Below are 23,052 nucleotides of genomic sequence, written 5' to 3'. Positions count from 1 at the left end.
TCAGTGATGCCTAGAGGGAAAAACTCTCATTTTCAGATGCCAGTGCGAGGCTGAGACTGGGACCTCTGGGCTCCCAGGCCAGCCACGTTCTCGCTCAGCCCCCAGTGGTTCCTGGTAAAGGAGGCAACCGATACACTGAACTACACACGACAAACAAAACTGAAGGAGCAGGAGGGAAGGCCGGGGTCGGGGAGGAGATGGGGAAGGGTGATGTGGGGAAGGTCCCAGCGTGGGTCCCGAGCAGAGAGAGTGACGCAAGGACCTGGTGAGGATCTAACAGGGTTGGTCTGTCTGCGAGGGGTGTCTGCACGAGCTAATGAGTCACAGGGGAAGGAGGTCAGCACCTCACCTGGAGCTCGCCCTCACTGGGCTCTGGGCAGCTGGGGAGAAGGTGACGTCACGGATCAGGGCCCACACCTGGCCTCTCATCTCGGGGTCGTCCTGGGGACAGGGGATGCTGGAGCCAGGGAGATGAAGTAGTAACAACAAAAACTGAGGAGTGCCTAATAAAAACGAGCAAAGGCTGCTGATCACTGAATAGATCATTTAACGACACGAAAAGGCAATTCACAGAGAAATCCAAAGCTGAGGAATATGCAAAGATGCCTGGCCGCCCTACAACTGTCCAAGAAGAGCAGTTAACACAAGAGGCCACTGTCACAGGGCAGACGGGGGACAGGTGCCGTATGCGTGTTACCCGCAGGTGAGGGGATGTGAGCGGGATGGGGACGCCCCCAGTTCCCCGACACTTGGGCAGGCCACGCCCACCTGCCCCCACCTCCTGAGAACATCTTCTCACTTGCCTGGAATGTCAGGGACATAAGAGGGGGCAGAGGGGAGGGTCTCACGGGCTGAGTGAGGTGGGAACCAGGCTATCCTTCTGGGCAGCAAGATGACATGACCCGATGCGGCCGCTGTGTTGGGCACGGATTGCAGGATAGCAAAGAACAGAAATGGGGAGACCAGTTAGTCAAGCAGCAGATGACGGAGGTGGAGGAGGCAGAGAAGTGAGAAGTGGAATCAGGACACATTTTGGACCTGGGTGTCAGGGTTGGGGCAGGGCTGAGACAGTCTAGATGGAGTCCAGGGTGGGATAGTTTGTTTGACTGAGAAGGGGAAGATGGCAGGAGAAGACTTCCTGGGGAGAACCGTTTTGAAAAGATTACATTTGAAATGTTCATTACACACCCAAGGGAGAAATCAAGAGGGCGGGTTAAATGAAACTGATGAATTTGGGATGGGTCAGCATTTAGGGGGGCTGGACAGGCTCACCCAGGGGAGGGGAGACGGGGGCGGGTCCAGGGACTGAGGATGGGATGCAGAGGGGCAGGGGGTGACGTGAGAGTGGTGTCCACGGTGACACGTATTTCAAGGAAGAGGGAGAATTAACAGTGTCCGACGCTGCCAACGCGTTCAGGAAGACAGAGAGAACCAGCCACGGTATTTAGCTGCCTAGAGGCTGCTGGTAACCTTAGTAACAGCAGCTTCCAGGACATGGTGGAGACAAATGCCTGAGAGAAGTGAGTTCAAGAGAGATGGGGAGGAGAGGAACTGCAGCAGGGGCTCAGAGAACCCCACCGAGGAGTTTTTAGGTCAAAGGGAGGGGCTGCCAGCTCCAGGACACACTCTCCAGGGCGCACTCTCCGGGGCTCTGGGGTCCCTCCCCACCATGCTGCCTGCCAGGCTGCCCCGGCGGCGTTCTGAGCAGAGACCCTGCCTGCGTCCCCGCCTTCCGCCTCTTCCCCTGCATAAGTCAGGAGGGGCCTCGTGGGATGCAACCCCCAGAGCTGGTTAGGCCACACGGCCGCCGCGGCGTCTTACAAAACTCTCCACAAGTTCTGAGAGAGCAAATCATTTGAAGTTGGGTGTCTGATGTTCACCACTTTTGCAGGAGGCAAGGGAGAGGCAAAGGGCGTGCGAGCCGATGTCAAGGCGAGACAAGCTGAGATGATACTGACGCGCCCTGGAGGTGGGTGAAGCCCCAGGTGGGAGCTCGCGGGAGCCACCTCCTGCTTCCCGGCACCTGCCGCTTCCAGGAAGGGTCGGCATCCAAGCAGCCTCCACCTTCTGCTCCAGGGAGGCCCCCTGCACTCAAATGGGACCCCCAGGCTGGGAGTCCGGGGTGGGAGTAGTGATACAGCCCTGGGATGCAGGAGCCCGAACTTCAGCCCTTGAACCACCGATAACGTGCTGTGTGGCCTCCGGAAAATGCCACCACCTCTCTGAGCCAGGGTAGTCTTGCTTGCAAAATGAGGATGTCAAACAAGGAAAAGAAGGGAATAGCATCATTTACATAGGTGCCTACTATACACCGGGAGTTACTGCAGGTGCTTGACTCCCGGAAGTGGGACAGTGATGACCTGCGTCTCACAGAGGAGGAGACGGGGGCTCAGAGAGGTGAGGAGGCCCACGTCCACACTCCATCAGCCAACAGGGTGCAGCCGAGATGGGAATCCAAGACCACCTGACACCAAAGCCTGGGCCCCGTCCCAGACACAGTCCCTGTAGTGACGAGGATCAAAAAGCTCTTTTCAATAGTCCAAAAAGCCTGATGGGGTGACCTCTGCCCGCAGAACAGCCGCACAAGCCACCCACGAAGCCAGGAAGCAGTTCTGGCTGGGACCACATCAGCTCAGAGGAGCCCTGGCAGGGGGGGTCTCAAACCCTGACGCTCACTGGCATCCCCTGGAGACATGAAAACAATCCCTGTGCCCGCTCCACTCCTCAGCCCTACAGATTCTGATTTAGCTGGTTTGGAGTCCAGGCACTGGGAATTTTAAAAGCCAACTTTGAGAGCCACTGGTCTGGATCCATCTACTCAAAGTGTGGTCCGCGGACCAGCATCGGCAGTCCCTTGGGGCTTGTTAGCAATACAGCTACTCAGCCCCCACCTGACCTCCTGAGTCAGAATCTGCATTTTAACAAGACCCCTGGAGAGGCACCTGTGCACTGACGTTGGGGGAGCGTGGGGCTGGGAGAAACCTTCAGCAGAGTCAGGTGCAGGCAACGTGCTAGGTGGGGGCCTGGTTCTGCAGTCTGGGGCAGGACCCCGTGCCTAGTGAAGTTTTATAGCGAAAGCCTTGGCAATGTGCGGGCTGAGGGGAGGGAAATGAAAGTGGTCCTTGAGGGATGGGGCAGAAGTTCGAAACCACTGGCCTGGGCAGTCGCCGTGGCTCCTCAGCTAACGCAGGAAGGGTCGGCACCGCGGGCCCTGGTAGCTTAGGTGGTTTTTCCATTTAATGTTCCCTTAACCACGTGAGCTGGCTTATTGTGCCCTCTTATGGCTGAGGGGACAGTTGCACAGGGAGGTGAAGTAACTCCTTTTAGGTCACAGAGAGGCGTGAATAGAAAGGAAAGAGGGAAAGGAAGAAAGGAAGGCAGGATTCACAGGGATCTGACCCCAGAGCTGAAGTCCGCTCAGCAGACAGTTTCCTTCCCTCTCATCAGCCCTGGGGGAGGCTCCTGGTTGGCCTCTGTGCATCCAGAAGACCAGTCACATCCCTTCCTCCTGGGGCTTTTACGCCAGGTTCTCAGGTCTTCATGAGTTCCCCAAACCTGTTTGGCTTGAACTCCAAACACCAAGCATGTGACAGCTCGTGACACAAGCCGGTCAACAGGAAGGCTGGCCTGGCTCACGATGACCTTGGCCAAAGGAAGTTTCCCAGCAGGAAGATCCCAGCCGGGGCTGCTTCCAGCCCTGCCAGGACAAGCGAGGGGCAGAGGACCCCAGAGGCCAAGCAAGCAACCCTTCACTCTCAGACGAGGACAACGAACCAGAGCGAGGTGGTCACCTGGCTCAAGGTCACACAGCAAGTTGTTCTTGGGAAGGAGTGGGGGGGACATGCCTGGTCGCACTGCTTTTTGGGGGACACTGATGATGGAGAGGAAGGGCAGTCTGGGGCCCCCATGGACTTGGGCAAAAGCAATCCTGGGAGGCAGGTGCCCTTCTCTGCATGGCCCAGGCGAGGGCACTTCCAGCTCTGCCCCTGCCTCCACCTGCCTGTCTCTCACTGGGGACTCGACCCTGGAGAGCACAGGGTGACTCTATTCACTTCTCACCCACCTGCCCACCTGCCACCAGGCCTGGCACCAGGAGATGCTCAGAGAAGGTTCCCTGAACAATAAGTGGCAAACCAGGAGCCGGGCTCCCAATGCAGCCCAAGCCCAACTGTGCCCGGCTGTGTCTCTCCAAGACCAAATCATCCAAGGCAGCAGCTTCCCGGAAGGTTACTCTCACCACCAAGGCCCCACTCAAACCAGGGTCCCCAACAGACCCTCCCCGCTCCACTTGGTACAGTGGGTCACGTCTGGAGGACGTCACACCTGCAGGAGAAGTCACAGCCTGTGAGGTACAAACTGGGGGTGAGGAGCCCTGGCTGGAGGGAGGAGTGACCCCCTCGGGCAGACCCAGCTCTGCCCTTGGCTGTGTCTCTGCCCCTCACTGCCCTTCTCCCTAGGACCCACTTGGTTCTAGCCCAGATGCTGGCCCTTCTCTTTCCCTCCAACTGAGCCGAAACGGTCTGCTTTCTTCAAAAGGAAACTTCTAAGAACAGGGGGGAAGCCAAAAAGAAAACAGAAACAAATACAAGCGTGACAAGACCGATGGATACACAGAAAACAGATTCCCAACTTGAGACAGAAAGGAACTGATGGGCCTCCCACGAAGTCCAGATGCGAAAGCTCTTTTAAATGACAAAATTCTATAAGGACACTAAGATTTAATTATTACAAACACTCCATCTTTTAAAGTTGTCTTAGGCCAAAGAAGTTAAGCTCCAGGGAGTTGCTGGGCCTGAGAGTCTCAGAAGCCCTATGGGGCATCTGCCCTGATGACAGGATTTCTAGAACTTGATGTCTGGTGCCCCTCCAAGGATGCCAGCGAGAAGAGGTGGCTGCCTTGATGGAAAGCCTTGTGGGAGCTCAGGGGGCTCTTTGCTACCCAAGGCGTCTAGACCAGTCTGTCCTGGGAGGCCTGGGCGTGCCTGGCTGGTAGGGCATCACAGACGCAGGGCTGGCACAGCTACACGAAAGACACACTTGCTAAGCGCCTGAACCGGGTGTGAGTCAGCGGGTGACAAGGCTGACCAAAGGGCAGGGGCGCCGTGGGCTGTGGGCCTGGAGGCCTCTTCCTCGAGGGTGCAGGGGATCGGATACAGAGGCTGCCCCTGTACCTTCTCCCCATCCCTGCCCCGAGATCCCCAAAGCCCTCACCCTGAATCCCAGCTGAGCTCAAACAGGTTGTCAGGTGGCCATGGCTGGGACAGTTCACCCTTTTTTTAACAGAGCGGGAGACAGAGGCGGCCTGTAGATGCTAAATGACTTGGCCCCGGGTCGCCTGATTCCACCCTGGGCTGCTCAGGGCCTCACCAGGATCTTGCAGTCCTTTTGGTTTGGAAACCGTTCACTTGCAGAGGCCTCTCAAACAGGCTCCCTCCCTGCAGGGGACAGACAGCGCCCAGCCAGACACTCCTGGGGAACCCACTGACTCACAGCCAGGCGGTGGCAGGCGTGGAATGAAACCCCTCCTAATTTTCCTTCCTCGTTACCAGCATTTCCCAAACCGGGTTTGGTGGAAGGTTTGCCCAGATGTTGCATGGGCCGTCCTCATTACCATGCGCGTCACAGCAGCTAGTGTTTCCGTGCTGACCACACGTGGAGCACGGTGCCCACCGCCTGACGTGGAATAACCAACGGCGTCTCCACAAGACCTCTGTGAGATGGGTACCGCTGCAGGGGACGCACGAGGAACAAAGGCACAGAGGTTCGGCAGCTTGCGCAACAACACACAGCTGGCAAGAAGCAGAGGGAGGGTGGAAGCCAGAGCCATTTATTTACTCCAGAGCACGGGCTCATGCAGTGAGACATGTCTCTGCAGGATTTCTGAGAGTTTCATGTGCCCACAGGCAGTGTAAATTCCCAAGAGGACACAGGCTGTCATTTACCCCATTTATCTGATAACTATGTATTGACCGACTGCTCTGTGCCAGGTACCGTGGGGCACAGTGGCGTGCCGAGCAGACGTGATCTCTGAAAGCACAATGACAGTTCTGCAAGGGGATGGCGTGGGCTACGCTGAGCTTCAGGGGGTACCCTTTAAGCACTCAAAAAAAAATTTTTTTTTAATTTAGTCTTTTTGGACAGAAAATTTCTAAGATCAGCCATATGAAGCAATGCGTCCTGAATCTGATTTAGCATTCTCTTTGGGAGCCAGATTTCCAACTCTGCACACGTACACGTGGCGTCATGTGCCGACAGGGAGAGGTGTCCTCCGGCCTGTTAAGGTGGGTCAGCCTTCTTGCCCACATGCTAAACAAGACCGGGCATTCCCGTGATTATCAGTACTGATCATCAAGCACCTGTTATACACCTGACCCCGTGCTAGGCACTGGGGATATAGCAGTAAAGCAAACAGATCTGGTCTCTAGAACACTGGGGCGTGTATTCTAGAAGGGGAAGGTAGTTACTTGCATAATACGTAATACAAAATTACAAAGTGTGATTAGCAGGAAGGAAGAAAAACAGGCTACCAGAGCTCAGAACAAGGGACTTGACCGCAGAAACACTGTGTAAACAGTGTGTGTGTGTGTGTGTGTGTGTGTGTGTGTGTGTGTGTGTCTTCGTGTTCTGTGGAACGTATGGAACACATTTTGGTTTTGGCTTCACTTTACCATGTTGTCCTTTGCTTTACTTCATTTGGGGGTGGGAGGGACGGGAAGGAAAAGAAAGCACAGAACGTGTAACTTACTTTACCCCCAGAAAGAAAAGAGACAGGATTTCTAGAAGGGGTCATTTCTGTCTCTGAAGGCCACTCCTCGGGGATGGAGAGGGCATTGTTAACCACCTATCCTCACCCCCAAATCTCTCCCGCCCTCTTTGTTGTGCCTGAGTCTCAAGGCAAGTTATACACAAGGGGATTTGGGGAGTTTGCAAATGGGAACAGGACTGGGGTAAGAGTTCATCGATTCTCTTCCTCAGGCCTTTTTCTGAACCGTGAACAACAGATCTGGTTACACGGGGTCTCGTACTTGTTACAGGAAGCTGGTCGGAGAGTTTGTGAGCATTTGAGGACCAGCCTTGCATTTTCACGGGGTCTCCTTGGCTTGCTGCAGATGGTTTTTCAGGTGGAAACAGCCCACCACCTGAAGGATTGGCAGCAAAGTCGGGGATGATTGTGGTGTGTCTACCTGGGTAAGTCAAGGGGGCCATTTCCAGCAGCGCTGCAGGCCCCAAAACATTCTATGATGGTGAAGAGGAAATCTACTTAGAAGTGCAAAGCACAGAGTGCCTACTCAAGTCCAGGGGAGGAGCCTTCAGCCCACGAAGGTCCCCTCCATCCGATGTCACAGCTGTCCCATTCACACCTCAGCCCAGGACACTGCCAAGGCTCTTCCAAATCTCTCCAGCCTCTCACACTAGAGCTCCCCCAGCCTCAATTCTTGGGCTGCTTCTCTTTAGCTGTACTCACTCCCTTGGGGAGGCCAACCTCATGGTGTTCAGTATCATGTGCACTCTGATGACTCCCAAATTTACATTTCCACCTGGGTCCCTTCCTCTGAAACTCAAACCTGTGTATTCAGCTACCCTCCCCATGAGTGTCTAATGGCAGCTCCAACTTAACACACCCCAAACTGAATTTCCAGCACACACGTACCCCACAAACTGGCTCCATCACCTCATCACTGAATGGCAACTCCATCCATCTGGGTGAGGAGGAGGCAGAAACATGTCATCATCCTTGATTCCTCTCTTTCATCCAATCCTCAGCAAATCTTGTGGCTCTACCCTCAAAAGACATCCAGAATTCCACTGCTACTCGCCAACCCCACTGCTACACTCCAGTCCAACTACCATCATGTCTCACCTGGGTTACTGTGTTCACCTCCTAGTCTGTATTTCTATTCTTGGGCCCGTTCAGCCTATTCTTAACACAGCAGCCAGACTGATTCTTTTAAAAGGCAAGTCATACCATATTAGTCCTCCCCTCAAAACCCTGCAATGAATCGCACTCACTCAGGATAAAAGCAAAGTCTTCCCAAGGGCTGCAAGAGCCAATATAAATTGGCCCCTCGTTACCTCCCTGACCTCATCTCCTAGTCCTCGCCCCGGCCTGGCTCCCCTGAGCACACCAGGGATGCTTCCACCTCAGGACCTTTGCACTTGCCGTTCCCTCTAAGTGTTTTCATCCCCTGTGTCCACAGGGTTGCTTCCCCTCTCCCTTCCCCACCACCCTCATTTCTCTCTCTCTCTCTCTATATATATAGTCCCTTTACAGTCAGGCTACATTTACATGGTAGCCCCCATTTTCAAGTTCGTAGTCTCTACTCCCCCTTCCCTGTTTTACTTCTCTCCACAGCATTCACCATCTGACATTCTATATAGTTACCTGCTTGTTCATTGTCAGTCTCCCCCCACTAGGATGTGAGTTCCATGAGGGTGGGGAATTGTGTCGGTTTTGCTCACTGTTACACCCTCCCGAACAGTGCCTGGCACGTGACAGCAGGCGCTGGTCCCAAGTTGAGTGTATGAATGAATAAATGAAGGAAGGAAGGGTCAAGATCTACAGTCTTTCTTGACTAAATCACACCCAGAACGCATCATCTAGTTATTGTTTTCCACTTATTGTTTCAAGTGGGGCACGAACTTAAGAAATTTTTAAGAGCAATTTAAGTGCAACATGTTTCTATGTCTTTATGTGAATTTTTCTTTGTTTCTCACCCACACCTAACTGGACAGCAGTTTTTAAGCAAAATACTATGAGCCTTTCTACGCATTCAACTTGTTTTTCATAAACAACTCTGTTCATATTTCATCAGTTTGGATATTCAATTAACTCATATAAGTACAATAATACTGGCATATTTGTTATGTTTATTATAAACATAGTTACGTTAATATTATTATTAAATGTTATCAAAATAGTGTCATAAACAGGTTTGGGAACAAATACAACTGACTGTTGGCTGCATTTAACTTGACTGCAGGGCACCAAGGGCATGGGTATTCCGTGTGTCACTGGGGGGGTGAGGGCCATCCATGAACATGGCAGGTTGGTTAAACGAAAATCAACTGAGCCTCGACTGTATTTCATTTTATCCATAGTGGGTATTCTAACAACAGTTCAGGAAGATTTCTGGTACCACCCCACCCTCCCAGGCCCTGTCCTCTACAAAATGCTCTCACGCCAATTATTCCTTAGGCCATGGTGAACACGCGGACTTGATGGTTGGGTGAATGTGTAAATGGGAGACCTCTGTGTTTCCTTCGTCAGATGCTTGTGTGCGGCCCTTTGACTCCGTCGTTGGCTGGATCCCATTACACAGCAGCTCTGACTCACGGGCGCGATGGAGAAACCGCCCAGGTGAGTGAGATGCGCCATGAGTCCGGTTTGGGCAACAGCCGTGTTCGGCACAGCCCAGTCAAGTGCGTGTGGCATCGTGAAATCAATCAGCGTTTAGGCTCTAAGAGGGAGGCGTTCCTCATTTTGAGCAAAAATAAGAAAACACGGAAGGGAAGCCATCCACAGCCATGTATATGGGAGGCTCTACGACAGAGGACTCCTTGGTAGATGTCAGGAAGTAAAGCTGGAGACAGAGGGAGGATGGCCCTATTTTCAGAGCCAAAAACTGGGGGAAAGGATTTAAAAATGTGAAGGAGTATTTGGATTGTCCTACCTTACGAAGTTCAGGATGCTGGGTTATAATCGCAGACAGGCTGTGTGTGCACGGGTGTAGACTGGGGCAGGGGGCGGGAGGTGTGGAGATATAATTTCACCAATACCTTTGGTTAACGAGCTGTAGCGCGCAATTCCCTTCTGGTCTCTATTGGTTTACTGACGGGCTTTCACTACACATTCTTTACCTTGAGGACCATGCCCCCAGGCAGCAACCCTTTAAGACCAATTGTAATTAACTATCCACCAAATAACCGAGTCTTTTCTTTCAACCTGATTTTAATTGATCATTTACTTATCCAAATGATGCTCTCTATTCAGCTGCTAACAATTAATTGCCCCCCCAAATACACATTTTAAGCCCTAAAGTCATAAGGTGGGGTCAGATCAGAGGTCACTGAAGTGGAGTGGTAGCTTTGGCTCCATTATTCCCGGAGGTTTCTTCCTTTCTTTTTATTCCACAGATACTAAGTACCTACTGTGTGCTGGGTGCTGCAGTAGGTGCTGGGGTAGAGTGAACGCACAACAACAGGGCACTGTGCGATACCAGGCTTGTCCTCGTGAATGACCTAAGGTCATATAGTCCCCTCAAAAAGATGCACAAAGAGCAACAATGGACAAGGCAGGGAATCCTCAAGTCCACCTTGGCTGTGACACTCAGAAGTGACCCTAACTCTTGAGCGACCCTGGGTCATCTGTCACAGCATGGTTATATACAAGCGAAGTGTTCTGAGAATTGAAAAATGTTATGAATATATGAAAGAGATTGTTAATAAGCAAAGGAAAATAATTTAAAATGAAGATCGGAAGCAAATAAAAATGATGGTATGTGGTGACACACCATGTCATTTCCACCCCCCGCCCCTTTATAAGAACCATAAGGGAACTCTGAAGCCTGGGTAAGACTCATTGGAGAAGCTGATAAAAATGAAGATTTCAAAGACCCACTCCCAGAGCTGATGGTTTAGTAGGTCTGAAATTCTCAAGAAGCCTCCCAGGTGGTTTTTTGATGCAGGTGGTCCACTAACATCCTGGTGAGATAATCCAAACTAGGGTCCCTTCACACACCTGGGAACACAGACAGGAAATGCACTTCCTCAGGCTGAAATTAACAATACCTACTAGACCAGCAAACCAGTCTCCCCTCTAAGCACCTGCCTAACATGATTCAGGACATCACCTTAATACAACACCTGCTGCTGGCTGGCACCAATGGGCTGTATCTGTAATTTTTTAGTTTTAAGGACATAAAAACGTATTGGAGTCTACACGTCAATTATAGTATCTGACACCAATTTATTTAGGTGCATCAAAAGAGTTGGTTCCTGCGTGAAGGCAAAGTTAACATAGACTTCTCACCAGACTCACTCGTAAAATTCATTCAAGGAGCCTAAACATGAATGAAGAAGATAGGAGGATAAAACACCTATAAGCCTATGCATTGGCTCTAAGAGAAATTCTAAAAAACTTCTGGAGGAATACTGTGAATGAAAGAGGAAAATCCAATCCACGAGCAAGTCCAGCAGCCTGGGAGGCAAGTACTGGGATGGAACCAACCTCCAGGCATTTCCTTACAGATTCAACCACTTTCGAGCACTTGGCACCGAATGAAATATTTATCCCAAATACAGATTACAGGGCAGAGGTATCGGGGAAAGCGAAGCAGACTATTCTGTTTCAGAATTAAGGTGCCTCCCCGGGCGACAAACCTTTGCTGAGGAAGTAACCGTGTGCGTCATCACCCAAACTTTCCTTTTATTCTCTCCACATGTAGAACATGCGCTTTGGGAGCTTAAAAGCAAGCGAGCAGTCTATACATGTGTGTTACACTGAACTCGCCCCTCTCTGCAGTGCACTTTGCTTACAAGGGAGGTCCCTGGGTATGCTCAGGCCCTAGCGCTTCTTTACTTATGTATTGTATCAATAGGACCCCTCCCTGGCTTCCTAGCTCACAGACGATTATCAGAAGCCTATCAGAAGGCTGCCAGGGAGTACAGACAGTATCCATAAATAATAGATGAAAAAGGAGATGGTGAGAAGTACATCCTTCTCCAAAAATACTTAAGCCACATCTCAAGCTTCTGGATCCTGTATGCCTGAACTCCGAGGGTGTCACTTCGCCACAACAAAGTATGAAATTGACGGTCACCTTGAGCCTTCCAGGAAAGGTGAAATTATGTCCCGTGTACCTTTTAAAAGCAAGGGAAGTAGCAGATACGTTAGACCTCAGACAGCAAACGCCTGTGCAACACAGCCATTGCCCTTCCTGCGTCCAAGGCGGACACCGGGCACTCGGCCCGGCCTGTATCCCCGAAGGGGACCCCGCCTGGGAATCCAGCTCACAGCAGCCCCAGGCAGCTGCTCCCCTTGCACAAATGGAAACCGACTTGCCAACCAACCATGGCTTGGAAAGACTATGAAAACAGAAAAAAAAAGAAGAAAAAAGAACAAAAAAGTTCACACCAGGGAACAAGGTTTAATGCTCTGGATGAGTCAGTATCTGGATCTGCTCCCTTCCTAACGAAGCTGGTAGGTGAGATGGCTCGTCACACTGGCCTGGCTGAAACCATTCAGTGTGGTCTCCCAAGAACACACAAATTGGACTCGACCAGGAAGGACCAAGACCTGTGTTCACCTCCAGCATACGTTTTAATTCCTTCGGATCAGCTGGGCTTCCCCGGGCAACTACATACTAACAGGCCACGTCTCCCCGCTTCTTAAAGGTGGTGAACCAGGCACGAACTCACTCCCCGATCGGTGGGTTAGGGGCAGAAGAGACTCCCAATTCAGAAACTGAGCCAGGCTGCTGGACTTGTTTCCGGGCTCCCCTTTTACTAGCTATGACCTCAAGCAAATTCCTTAACCTCTGTGCTGCACTTTCCCCATCTGTAAAATGGGAGAACATAAAAGTATTGTATTTCATAGCGCTGTTGCAATGATTAAATGGGGCAGTATGTGTAAAGCCCTGAAAACAGTGGCTAGTAAGAGCTTTAAAACATCAGTGACCATTCTTATATTATTATTTCAATGAACCGGGGTCCGTTGTTTAAGTGGTCATGGTTTCACAGAGCTAAGGAAGTGTCTTCTTCTGAACCTAGCTTAAAAAATTTATATTTTGACTTTGAAATTCAAAACCAAGAGAAATAAAGTTATATGGAAAGACGACAGAATAAGAATTAATCATCTCTTTTTCTTGTTGTGATCTGAAAACTGATTTCCTGTTTTATGGCTCATTCTCCTTATCTGATGGGAAAAAGGGAGCGCTATGGTCAGCATATGAACAGCACAGGCCTGGCTGAAACACAGCAAAGGGCCCTGTGGGTCACTGGCAGCAGAACCAGGGCTTGGGGACGCTCGAGCTCCTCCTCTCTGGGCGGAGGCAAGAGACGATGAAGGAAGGTTCCGGCCACCGTGATCTGTGCGACCACAAAATCTCATACGTGGCAAAAGTCAGCTCTGAGCGGCCGACGTAACTGTGAATCAGACTCACACTGAGACTCAAGAGGACGCCTCTCCAGTCACAGCAGCACATACTAGGGCAGGCACATCTGCAGTCTTCACCACCGTCCTTCCTGGTCAGATAGCTCGTTATTGTCATTTACAGAAAGGAAAGCCGGGGCTCAGAAAGGTTAAGTAACTTGCCCCATGTTACAAAGCTAATAAGTGGTAAAGCCAGGATTCAAATATTTTATTCAGCAAGTTATTTACTGAGCGGCTACTACGCGGCAGGCACTGTGGGAGACGTTGGAAATGCAGCAGTGAACAAAACGAAGTTCCTGCCCAGGGAGAACTTTCATTCTAGGAGGGGGGACATTTAATAAACCTCCCTGACAAGTCGAGAACAGAACGTACGGATGAGTGAAGTCCCTCCAAGAACAGGAGAGCAGAGTGAGGAGATGCAGACTGACGAACAAGGGCAGTCCTTCAGATCGGATGGTCGGGACAGATGGGTGATCAGCTGCTCCGGGTGTAGGGCCAATCAGTGCCCTTACCTACATCCCAGTGCCTGAAATGAAGTCACAGCAAAACCCCGAGGGGCTCCCAGGAGGCCAGGCACCCTGAGGTGCCCCAGGCTCGTTCACTTTGCCTGGGCCCAGACAGAGGGCTAAGACCATCCTGGAAGCCTTTGGGAGTGTTTCTAAGATTCTGAAAAAAGTTCTATCCTCCCCAAAGACGGTAACCACCACTCTCTGAAACTAACATAAACTGAGGTTTGTCATTTTCCATGAAGGAATCTTTTTTTTTCCTTCTGGGCCTCTGAACGCATGAGCAGTTTCTTCTGCAGCCTCTTCCTGAAGTTCCTCAGCAATCATCACCGTCCACGTTCTGGCTCTTTCCACCGAGGACGGTTACTACACCCTGTCGGTTTCCTCAGCGGGGCCTCCCCGGCGCTATTGCTGTGAAACTCGAGCCCCGGTCACTAGACAGTGGTCACTGATCGTCCCCACCACCGCCACCAGAGTCATCAGCTCCTGAGTCCTCACCGGGAACACACGTCCCCTCCTCTAGCCCGACCGCTCCCATAACCAGGAGCCTGGGGCTCAGCCAGCAGCGCGCCCCACCTCAGTGACAAACGGAACCCAGGGAATTAAAACTGAGGCGGCTGGGAGTTCAAGGCCAGTGTTTATTCCCAGTATGCTACCCAACCTCTCTACAGCAGAACCCTGTAGTGGGTGATGACATCAGCACTGATCACCTGGGGGACACGGTCACTACGTCAGACCCAAGGGCACGGTGAATTAGGTTGTTTCACGTGGCAGCAAAGAGCACGGCTCTGGAGTCAGATGGCCGTGTTTGGGGTCCCCATTTACAGCTGTGGGACATAATGCAGGTGCCGTGGCCTCTTTCAGACTCGGTCAATTTGTCTGTATGTGGGGACAACTGCTCTCCCTCAAGCGGTGGGAGGGCCTCCGAGGAGTTAGTGCCCAGCGGGCAGGGACAGCCAAGGGCAGCCTCGGCTCCTCCGCAGTGGCCAGCTGCACCCCAGGGTCCTCTGAAAACCCTCGTACACAGGACAGAGTCCATCAGATCTACAGACCAACACCTTCATGACCCAGACTGATCATTAAAGATGTTTTCTGAATGGCTGACCGACTGAATCACTACAGGAGAATGCGCCTGAATTCACAGGTCCAATAATAGCTTGGAAATAGAAGCCATCTGAAAATGTGCCTAAACTCGAGCTGGGTTGGCAAGGATTGGATGTGATTATAAAAAGCAAGTGAGAAGAGAATGTTACTGCAAGGAAAATTAAATCCATATGAGTTTTAAATAACTTCATTCCAACAGAGAGTATTAAAATGTTGTATTTTTGGCAAGTATTAAATACTAAAACAAATGCAATTTTAAATTGAAATTCTACTTTAACTTAAAAAATTAAAACTGCCACAATTGTATCCTAAGGCCTAAATCCCCTTCTATTATTAACTTACCTGTGAAACAAATTGTAGTTCTTTTAAAAAATGTTTTCTACTTAAAATTTATATCTAGATTTCATGCTAAGACTCAGCAGTTATCCAAGCAGAGCTCTGTATTATGCAGTAGGCTCCTATCTAAACACTGATGTGGAAATGTTCTCAGCTTAAGTACGTTCTGATTCAGGACATAAACCGATACTTTAAAATCTACCTGTAGCTTTCTGTCATGACTGAAATAACACCCCACTGAGTAACTCGGGGAGCGCCTATCAAGGAATTTTCAAAACCGTCCGTTGTCTGGCTTCCTGCTGTGGATTATAAGCTGGACACGGGAAGGCACACTTAGGCACAAACTTCTCCCATTAAAGGCTTATGTTCTCTGAACCACCCACCTGAATTGCTCGTTTTCTGTAAGAGACAGTGGAAAAGGAATCCAGCTGGTCCAAGTGAGGCAGAAAACAGAAGCTCATACAAATCCTATCACCCCAATGGTTCGGCAAGTTTACTCTAGTTTAAGTGTATCCAAGCCCCTTTTAATGGCTCATGACTGAATGCAACTTTTGCAACGGCTAATAATTTAACGCAGCATCACGATGCTTTTTCCAATTATTATTCTTCATCCAGAAAGTAAATAAAACCTACACGCACCCTCCAGGCTCTAATCCTATACTTTAAAAGTAACTTACTTTTGGCAGAAACTTAACCTTTCATTCTGCACGCAACAGACTATGTGCTGAGGTGGCAGGGCAAACGCCGACAGACTTTGGTTTTGGCCCAACAGGTCAAGGTTCTTAAGTCACATCTGAGGATCCTCCTGGTGACCAACACTTCCAGAATCAAAGCATATTATTATCATGTGCTTGATTTCTATTAAACAGAGTTTTGTTGACTAATCAGACTGATCTACAAAGCCAGTTGAACCTGAAAGGTCTATGATGGAGGTAGAAGCATGTCCCACAGTTAAAACAGTGAACTAGATGTGAATGTTCCCAGGCAGCTCCATACTAATCAACAGTCCTGCTGCACCAGGAAGAAGCCTTACCGAGAAGGGATGATTCTACTTGTTCACCAATGCCGGGAAAGCCCTCACTAGAGAAGATATCAAGGTCTGTATCCTACATCTAGAGAAAATGAAGCTTTCAAAAAAGAAACTACAAAAATGATCAATAGGATGGTACAGCTTGGAGGCAGTTCAAATCCCAGCCTTCCACTTGAGAACCATGTGACCTCTGCACAAAAATCGTTTCCCCCTGGGTCTGTTTCCCCATCTGTAAACGATACCGGCCTCGGGGTTATCGTCAAGTTTGAAAAACGCTTTGCACAGTACCTCGCACACAGAAAGCACCTGAAAGCTATGTCAGATTCACCCCAGAGCTTAACAGATCGTTTCCAACACCTCTTGGGAGAAGCAGCAGCACGAGGGAGGGCGGTGGGAGAACCGAAGGGCCCGGTGTGGCCTGGGCGGGGTGGCGCAGGGGTACAGGTGGGCCCTTGGGCGGTACCAAACAGGACTCCAGGCATTTGCCTGAAGGGATCGGCCAATGGGCAGCTTCACATTTTCCCTACATCACACCCACTCGAACCTCAAGTTCTGTTCCTCTCAACTTTTTTTGTTGTTGATATTTTAGTCTATAAAGAATTTCAATGGTAATATGGACGTCATCCTTCTCACCAACCTGGATTTTTTTTTTTTTTTAATCCTACAGCAGGGTGACTGTAAATGTCGAGGCACTTGAGGCTCAAATGAGAACACTCAAGTACTTTAGCAATTAAGAGCTACACACATGCGTTATGATTTATCCCACATAAATTCTGAAGTTCTTCAGTGTGCAATGGAATTACCTGGGGTGGGCGTGGGGATACTTTAGGTATCCAAAAAAATGACAGAAATGGCAAACTGCTTTCCTTAACCATCGGCCTGGTTTTTGGACTACTTTAAATGTGGCCTTTATATCCGAGTTAACCTTTTCCTCACCCACCTGTACTTAAAGGATATAAGTCAATCGATTCAAAGTGAGGCCTGATATCAAATCAAAATTGACAGAAATAAAATATCGAATGCATTGAGATATAATTTTAGAAGAGTCGCATTAATGTAAGTATTAAAAGTCAGCAGTTATCTAGGTATCTGCCCTCAAATATTAAGGTAGAAGCATCTTCTTGACCACCCAGCCTTGGGAGAACTGTGACACAGTGAGGGAGGTTTTGGATATGAAGTGTTTAAAAAAAAAAAAAAAAAGAAATACGCCACGCAAATATAAGCTTCACAAAGGCTGGGACTTTGGTCCACTGATGTAACCTAATTACCTCAGTAGGTGCTCGATAAATTAATGTGATTTTGTAAAACATTTTGCTAGAAAGCACCTGTAACATCCAAACGAAAATAGCCAGCCTAGAGACACGGACAGATCTTTCAAAATACTAGCTGCAGGGACACAAGGCTTTAGTTATCAGCTTTTTAAATTTTTCGAAGTGTTGAACTCCATGAAGAGTAAAGCAACCAAACTGGGGCAGCTCATTCTTGTCGAGAGGGAGCTGACCACCTGCTTGGGGACTCCTCAGCTGAGTATGTGGGTGCTGCCACGTCCAGGCGCTGCTGTAAGAACGGGTGACACAACAGACCTCACGCTGCTCTTTCAGACCCGAGGAAATGTCAGCGTCCACAGCCTGGGAAGAAGGCTTCTGGCTAGAAGGAAAACTCGGGACCACCTCGTCCATCCCCCACTTCGGGCAGACCAGGAACTACCAACCTTGAGGCAAAATACGTGCCCAAGGCTAAGCGACCGAGGCAGGGACGGAGAAGGAGCTTGTCAGAGCCCTGAAGGAACAGGTGGGCGAGGTGGACACCCACTCCCTGTTCCCAGAGCAGCGCTCTTTCCAGCTCACAGCGTCCAGCTCCTCCCCGGGTGCTGTGCGTGCTCACCGCCCAGTTTCCAGAACATTTACACCGCTAACGCTGAAAGCCGCTCCGTACCTCTCTCTGCCTCTTCCTCCCATACACCTGCCCCCAGCCCTTCTGGGGTTTCCTAAGGTAGGACTCCGTAAGCCACAAGTGTGAACATCTCGCTGAGGGAGGCCGACCGCACCTTCAGCTTCAACACCGTTCCCTGGGCAGGAAGGACACGGGCGGAGAAAAAAAAATGAGGACAAGTGCTCCCATGTAGGACTTTATGAAACTGCTTGTCTCAGCCATTTTTAATCTTTAAAAAACAAACAAACAAACAAACAAACAGCAATTCCGTATCAACCTAATACAAATGTTACAACTTCTTTGTTTCATTCTTCCGGGGATCCATAAATATAAAAATCTCCAGACTAGAGTGAACTGTTCGCCAAGCACAGAGGACACTGACACCCCACGCAGGAAATTATTTCACTCTTACCAAAGTAAGTTCTCCACGCACTTCTCAGCACCACCGTCCAACTGCACATCTACTCTCTAGGTGGTATGGAAACGATGTGAATTCACAAATATTCAATCAATGCCAAACAGAAACAAGTGGGAAGAGGTCGGCCGTGGGGCTCGACAACTGCACTTTAGAGATGCAGCCTGTGAGCACCCCTCCCACATGCACCTTCATCTTCCCCCTTAACTGCTCCCAATGATGTACAAAATACAGTCCTTTCACAGCTTTTAGAAAGTTTTTTATTGGTTACAATGATGATATAAAATGCATCATTTGAATTCCCCCGTCAGTAAGTGCTTGCTAGCAACAGCATAAGAAAACTTTCTGTACATCCGACAAGCTCAAATGATTTATTTCATGCTGGAAGGGGAAAAATAGCAAACACCACTCTTAACTTGTCTGTCTATAATTAACCTCTCTCTCTCTCTCAAGGCTACGTTGGTTAAAATCAACGGACAACCCCTTTTGTATGTCAATTTGTAAATTTTAATGTTTTCATTAGAATAGTCTTTTATATCACTCTCCAACAAGAAACAATAAAATTACTAACAGCAAACTTCAATACAAGAACACTCTCCAGATTAACAACTCAAACAAAATGTAAAATGTAAATCACATATAATACAATTGAAGCGTCCAAAACAATTTAAATAATTTTAAATATTTTATTTTTAAACTGCTACAAACGCTTTATACAATATTTCAACATAAAGTCCCCATAACAGAAATGTAACAAAATGGGAATGATAGTGAAAGGGTTAAAGTGGCACAAATTCACCAAACAAGTATTAAACTACAAATTTTAAGAGGTAGATTACTTTTAAAGTTGAGAACAACAACAACAAAAAAAAACAACACGAATAAAACTTAGCCATTTTCCACCAACTCTGTCATTAATTAGAGGGAAGGCATATAATAATGCATGGAGAAATGATACTTGTATACTCAGAAATAGGCCAATTCCTTGGGTTTTTTAAATCTCTATTAGAGACTGATGTGTGAAACCTGATAAGTAAATTCACTTACACTTAGGTGTAGACATACATCTATACAGGCCTGTGATGTATCCTGGGCACTGATATATTGCTACCATCTCCGATAATACAACAGTTATAAATTAGAGCCAGATAATAATCTGAGAGGATAATGTCCATTTGGATATATAAACATGACACTGGAAGAGGCATAAAAAAGAGTCCATATCCAATCTGGTTTCCTCTCCATTATGCTGGCAATCGGCTTGTGATAAAAAAACAACAAACAAACAAACAACAACAACAAAAAAACAGGCTAAGAAAGAAGCTAAATGCCTCTGTCTACAATTCATTTAAAGGAAAGGCATCAAGAGCTGGTGTGACCAAAACATTATAAAACGAGTGCATCAGAATCCGTCATCCCTGAAATCTACAACAAACTACTGATAAAACAGAGAACTTGCTTTGCAAGATTAGGTTCAACTCATGCCTTTCTCTGCTCTGTGCCAAAAGCCAGGGCCACGCTCAGGTCTGAGTTACCAGTCCCGTGAAGAGGAGCCGGGTCAGCTAGCCCGTCCTATAGCGCCCTCCTCTGTGCATCTCAATCACCTGTGAGCCCAGCACGTGTGTTGGGCGTCAGCGAAGAAGCGGACGCCTGACTCTAACCAGGGCAACAAGAAGCCCGCTGGCAATCAGCTGTGTGTTAGGGTTTCTGAGTCAGCTTCAACTGGTCTTGCAAGCTTGGTAGATTTCATATCCTTTGCCGTAGTGCTTATCCTAAGTTGAGCATGCATTATCTTTATTTAGTCAATTAAGGTTTGTTTTGTTTGGGGGGCTTTCCTACAGGAAGTTCCTAGAAAATAAGAAAACTGAAGATAAATGACAACATAACACAACCTTATTATGAACTGACCATGTTAAAGAAAAGGTGGGAAGACCATGGGACAAATGTTAAGACAGCAACAGGATGGCTCGGAAGGTGTGGGGGAACGTGGGTGTCCCACGCGCAAGAGACATGCTGGGAGGGACACAGACAGTCTCCTTGGAGTGATGTGGCCCAGATGGTATGTGAGAAATCAGCACCATTTTGTTTTTTTAACCCATTTCACGGTAAATGGAAAAGCTTGGTCTGGAATTTCGTTTTGCTTCTCCATCACTTATTTACGTGTCCTTAACTGGCTGCAATGGGAACACAGTATTAAACAACAACAACAACAAAAGCTGCTCTAAAAGCAGCACTGAAGAATGTAAAAATGCCTTGGGATTTACAAAGATCAAAGATGGGTAAGAAGGGAGTAGAAAATGTACCTCTTTCCTTATCTTTCTGTCTTACAGTCCGTGGAAATGAGCCCTCAGCACCAGCTCTAAATGCAGTCCCACCGACAAGCCACAGGTGGGCTCCAACCCGACCCGCGGAAGGTGAGCCCGACACAGCGTTCGCTGGATTAAGAGCTGTAACAGGAGAATCTAGTCGGTGTTATGTCTCTGTGGCTTTGTCCTAAGAAAAGGATTTGGAGCACATGCCTTTTTCACACCCGGATTGGCACAATGGCTTGTGCTACAGGAAATGACCAAATGGCAAATTCTGCTGAGCTCTCAGCGTAGAATGGAAAACTGACGTCGTTCTCACGGCTGACTGCAAGTGTATACTTGAAAATCTGTGGAATCCTAAACTGGCATTTGAATGTAAAGCGTCTGAGTGCTGAGGACTAGCCCTTAATCACAGTTATGATGAAACACACAGGAAAAGGGTGTGCTGCCAGGTCCGGGGTAAGTCCTCGAACATGCAGTGGAGCAAGGACAGCGAAATCACTGAAAACCAGAGTGAAAGTGGATATTTCCCAACCTGTGCTATGAAATCACCCCTGAATAAAATTTACAAATAGAAATATACTGAAAAGGGAAGAAGACTAGTTAAAACAACTCCTTGCCAGTGTAGTACAACAAACATGGAAAAGGACGAAGCCTCCACTAAGAGCCCTGGGCTGACACCGACGGACCATCACATCCCCAGGCCTGCGCCTAGGATCCCGGCTTTATACCAAATTCACTACAAGGTATTAAGACGACCACAACTCTCTGAAGAATCGCCCACTCTTCTGCCCAGATGATCAAAATATGATGCCCCCTGAACGCTCATTTTGTAATTCCCAAAAGTACTTCCCAAGTTTATGGTCATGGAAGCCTGCTGCTACCATCTACAGTCAGAATAATACCCGTGTCTTCTTAACTGATTGTTCCTTGTTTCCTTTTAGGCCAAATTTCATTCCAGCAATGTTAACTTTCAAACAAAGCAAAACAATTAAAACTAACTGGGGCAAAGAATAGAGACACAATTTTATTAGGCACTTCAGTCCTTTGCAGTCTTAAGGGTTCTTCAAAAGCACTGGATGAACTTCACTCAGAGAGTTTCCCTTTATAGTACATTACTTTTTTCTTATCAACTTTACCCTTGAACTGTATAAATGGGATCCAGTACAAAATAAGTGATTCTTTCAGATATTATTGGAAATAAAGGAGAATACACATATACATTCTAAAGCATCAACCACCTGGGAAATGTTTTTTAGTACAGTCTGTGAAAATGACGGCATGTTCTGGGTTCTTTAACCTTGAAAAGGACAGTTCAAGAATGTCCTGTTGTTGTGGAACTTCCCGAACACAGACTGAGTACAAGGAGGTACACAGTGAAGCTGCTACAGGCAGGAAGTCTGGACAGCTGATAAACAGGTGTTTACTTTCACCAGGACTAACTAAGCTCCAAGACGCTGCATACACGTTATGTCAGTAAGATCTACCATAACTGGTTATTTAGTATTTTTATGAAGTAGCTTTAAAAAAAATCTGATCCTTTATTCCTACAGTCAATCATTCCAATCAACCCTTGGCTAATGATTCTTCTCTCCATCTTCAGCCATGACTTATGGCGCACCAGCACCAAGAACTCTGCCTCGTCGAATGTGCAGTGATACCAGCATCTCTGAGCCCTTGTGACCTTTCCAAACGGCAGTCACCTCCCAGTTAACTCTGATTCTGTTTGCTTAAAACACCAAAGAATTTTCAGACACTGGAAGTTACAGCCAAGAGCCTAGAGTCCTGCAGCTCGCTCTGAAAGGACCGGATTTTACAATACTTTGCAGAAATTCTAGCTGATGATGAATAACTTCACCTGAGATGAACCTGTAGGCATTATTCAGGAAACCACAGGAATACCAAGAGTGCACTCCACTCATGTTTGAACTAACTTAGACAGTCTGAGAAGTCAATGGAACAAACTTAACTCCTGCCCTATGTTTTTACCTGTCGCTAAGAACAGTTCTTAATATAGGAAGAACACAGGATGAACAGTGAAATCACCTCAGACCTAAGATGGGCTCTGGCATCACACCGGGGAAACAAAGGCACTGACAAGTGGGGTGACCTGCCCTCCGTCCCCACCCGCACCGGAAAGAACCATGGCCTGGCCTCAGCAGGCACTCTCTCCTCCTCCCGCCCGTGGGAATCTGGCTGTTTATCACCCTATGCCTGAGAAAAGGAGCGAGTGGGAGGACATACGGCATTTTAAAAGGAATAGGGTGCTGTGT

General features: G+C 48.5%; 1 protein-coding gene across 9 annotated transcripts in view; it reads right to left on the bottom strand.

Moving 5' to 3' along the window:
• The window catches only part of PRDM2 (PR/SET domain 2), a 119,293-nt gene that overhangs the window by 11,957 nt on the left and 84,284 nt on the right, over positions 1–23,052 (bottom strand). The window contains exon 9 of one of the 9 annotated variants that reach the window (XM_059913698.1): positions 18,720–22,508. The exons of 6 other annotated variants lie outside the window; for them this stretch is intronic. In XM_059913698.1, coding sequence (XP_059769681.1) covers positions 22,490–22,508 — 19 coding nt within the window. In that variant the 3' untranslated portion in view covers positions 18,720–22,489. Of the gene's footprint in view, positions 1–18,719; positions 22,509–23,052 lie in introns of those variants that run through there. 2 more of the 9 variants (XM_059913715.1, XM_059913706.1) reach the window with 2 other exon arrangements.

This window comes from Balaenoptera ricei, chromosome 1, assembly GCF_028023285.1.
Source record: "Balaenoptera ricei isolate mBalRic1 chromosome 1, mBalRic1.hap2, whole genome shotgun sequence".
Lineage (NCBI taxonomy): Eukaryota > Metazoa > Chordata > Mammalia > Artiodactyla > Balaenopteridae > Balaenoptera > Balaenoptera ricei.
The sequence above is the reverse complement of the archived record's forward strand: the minus strand, read 5'-3'. Positions and strand labels throughout refer to the sequence as shown.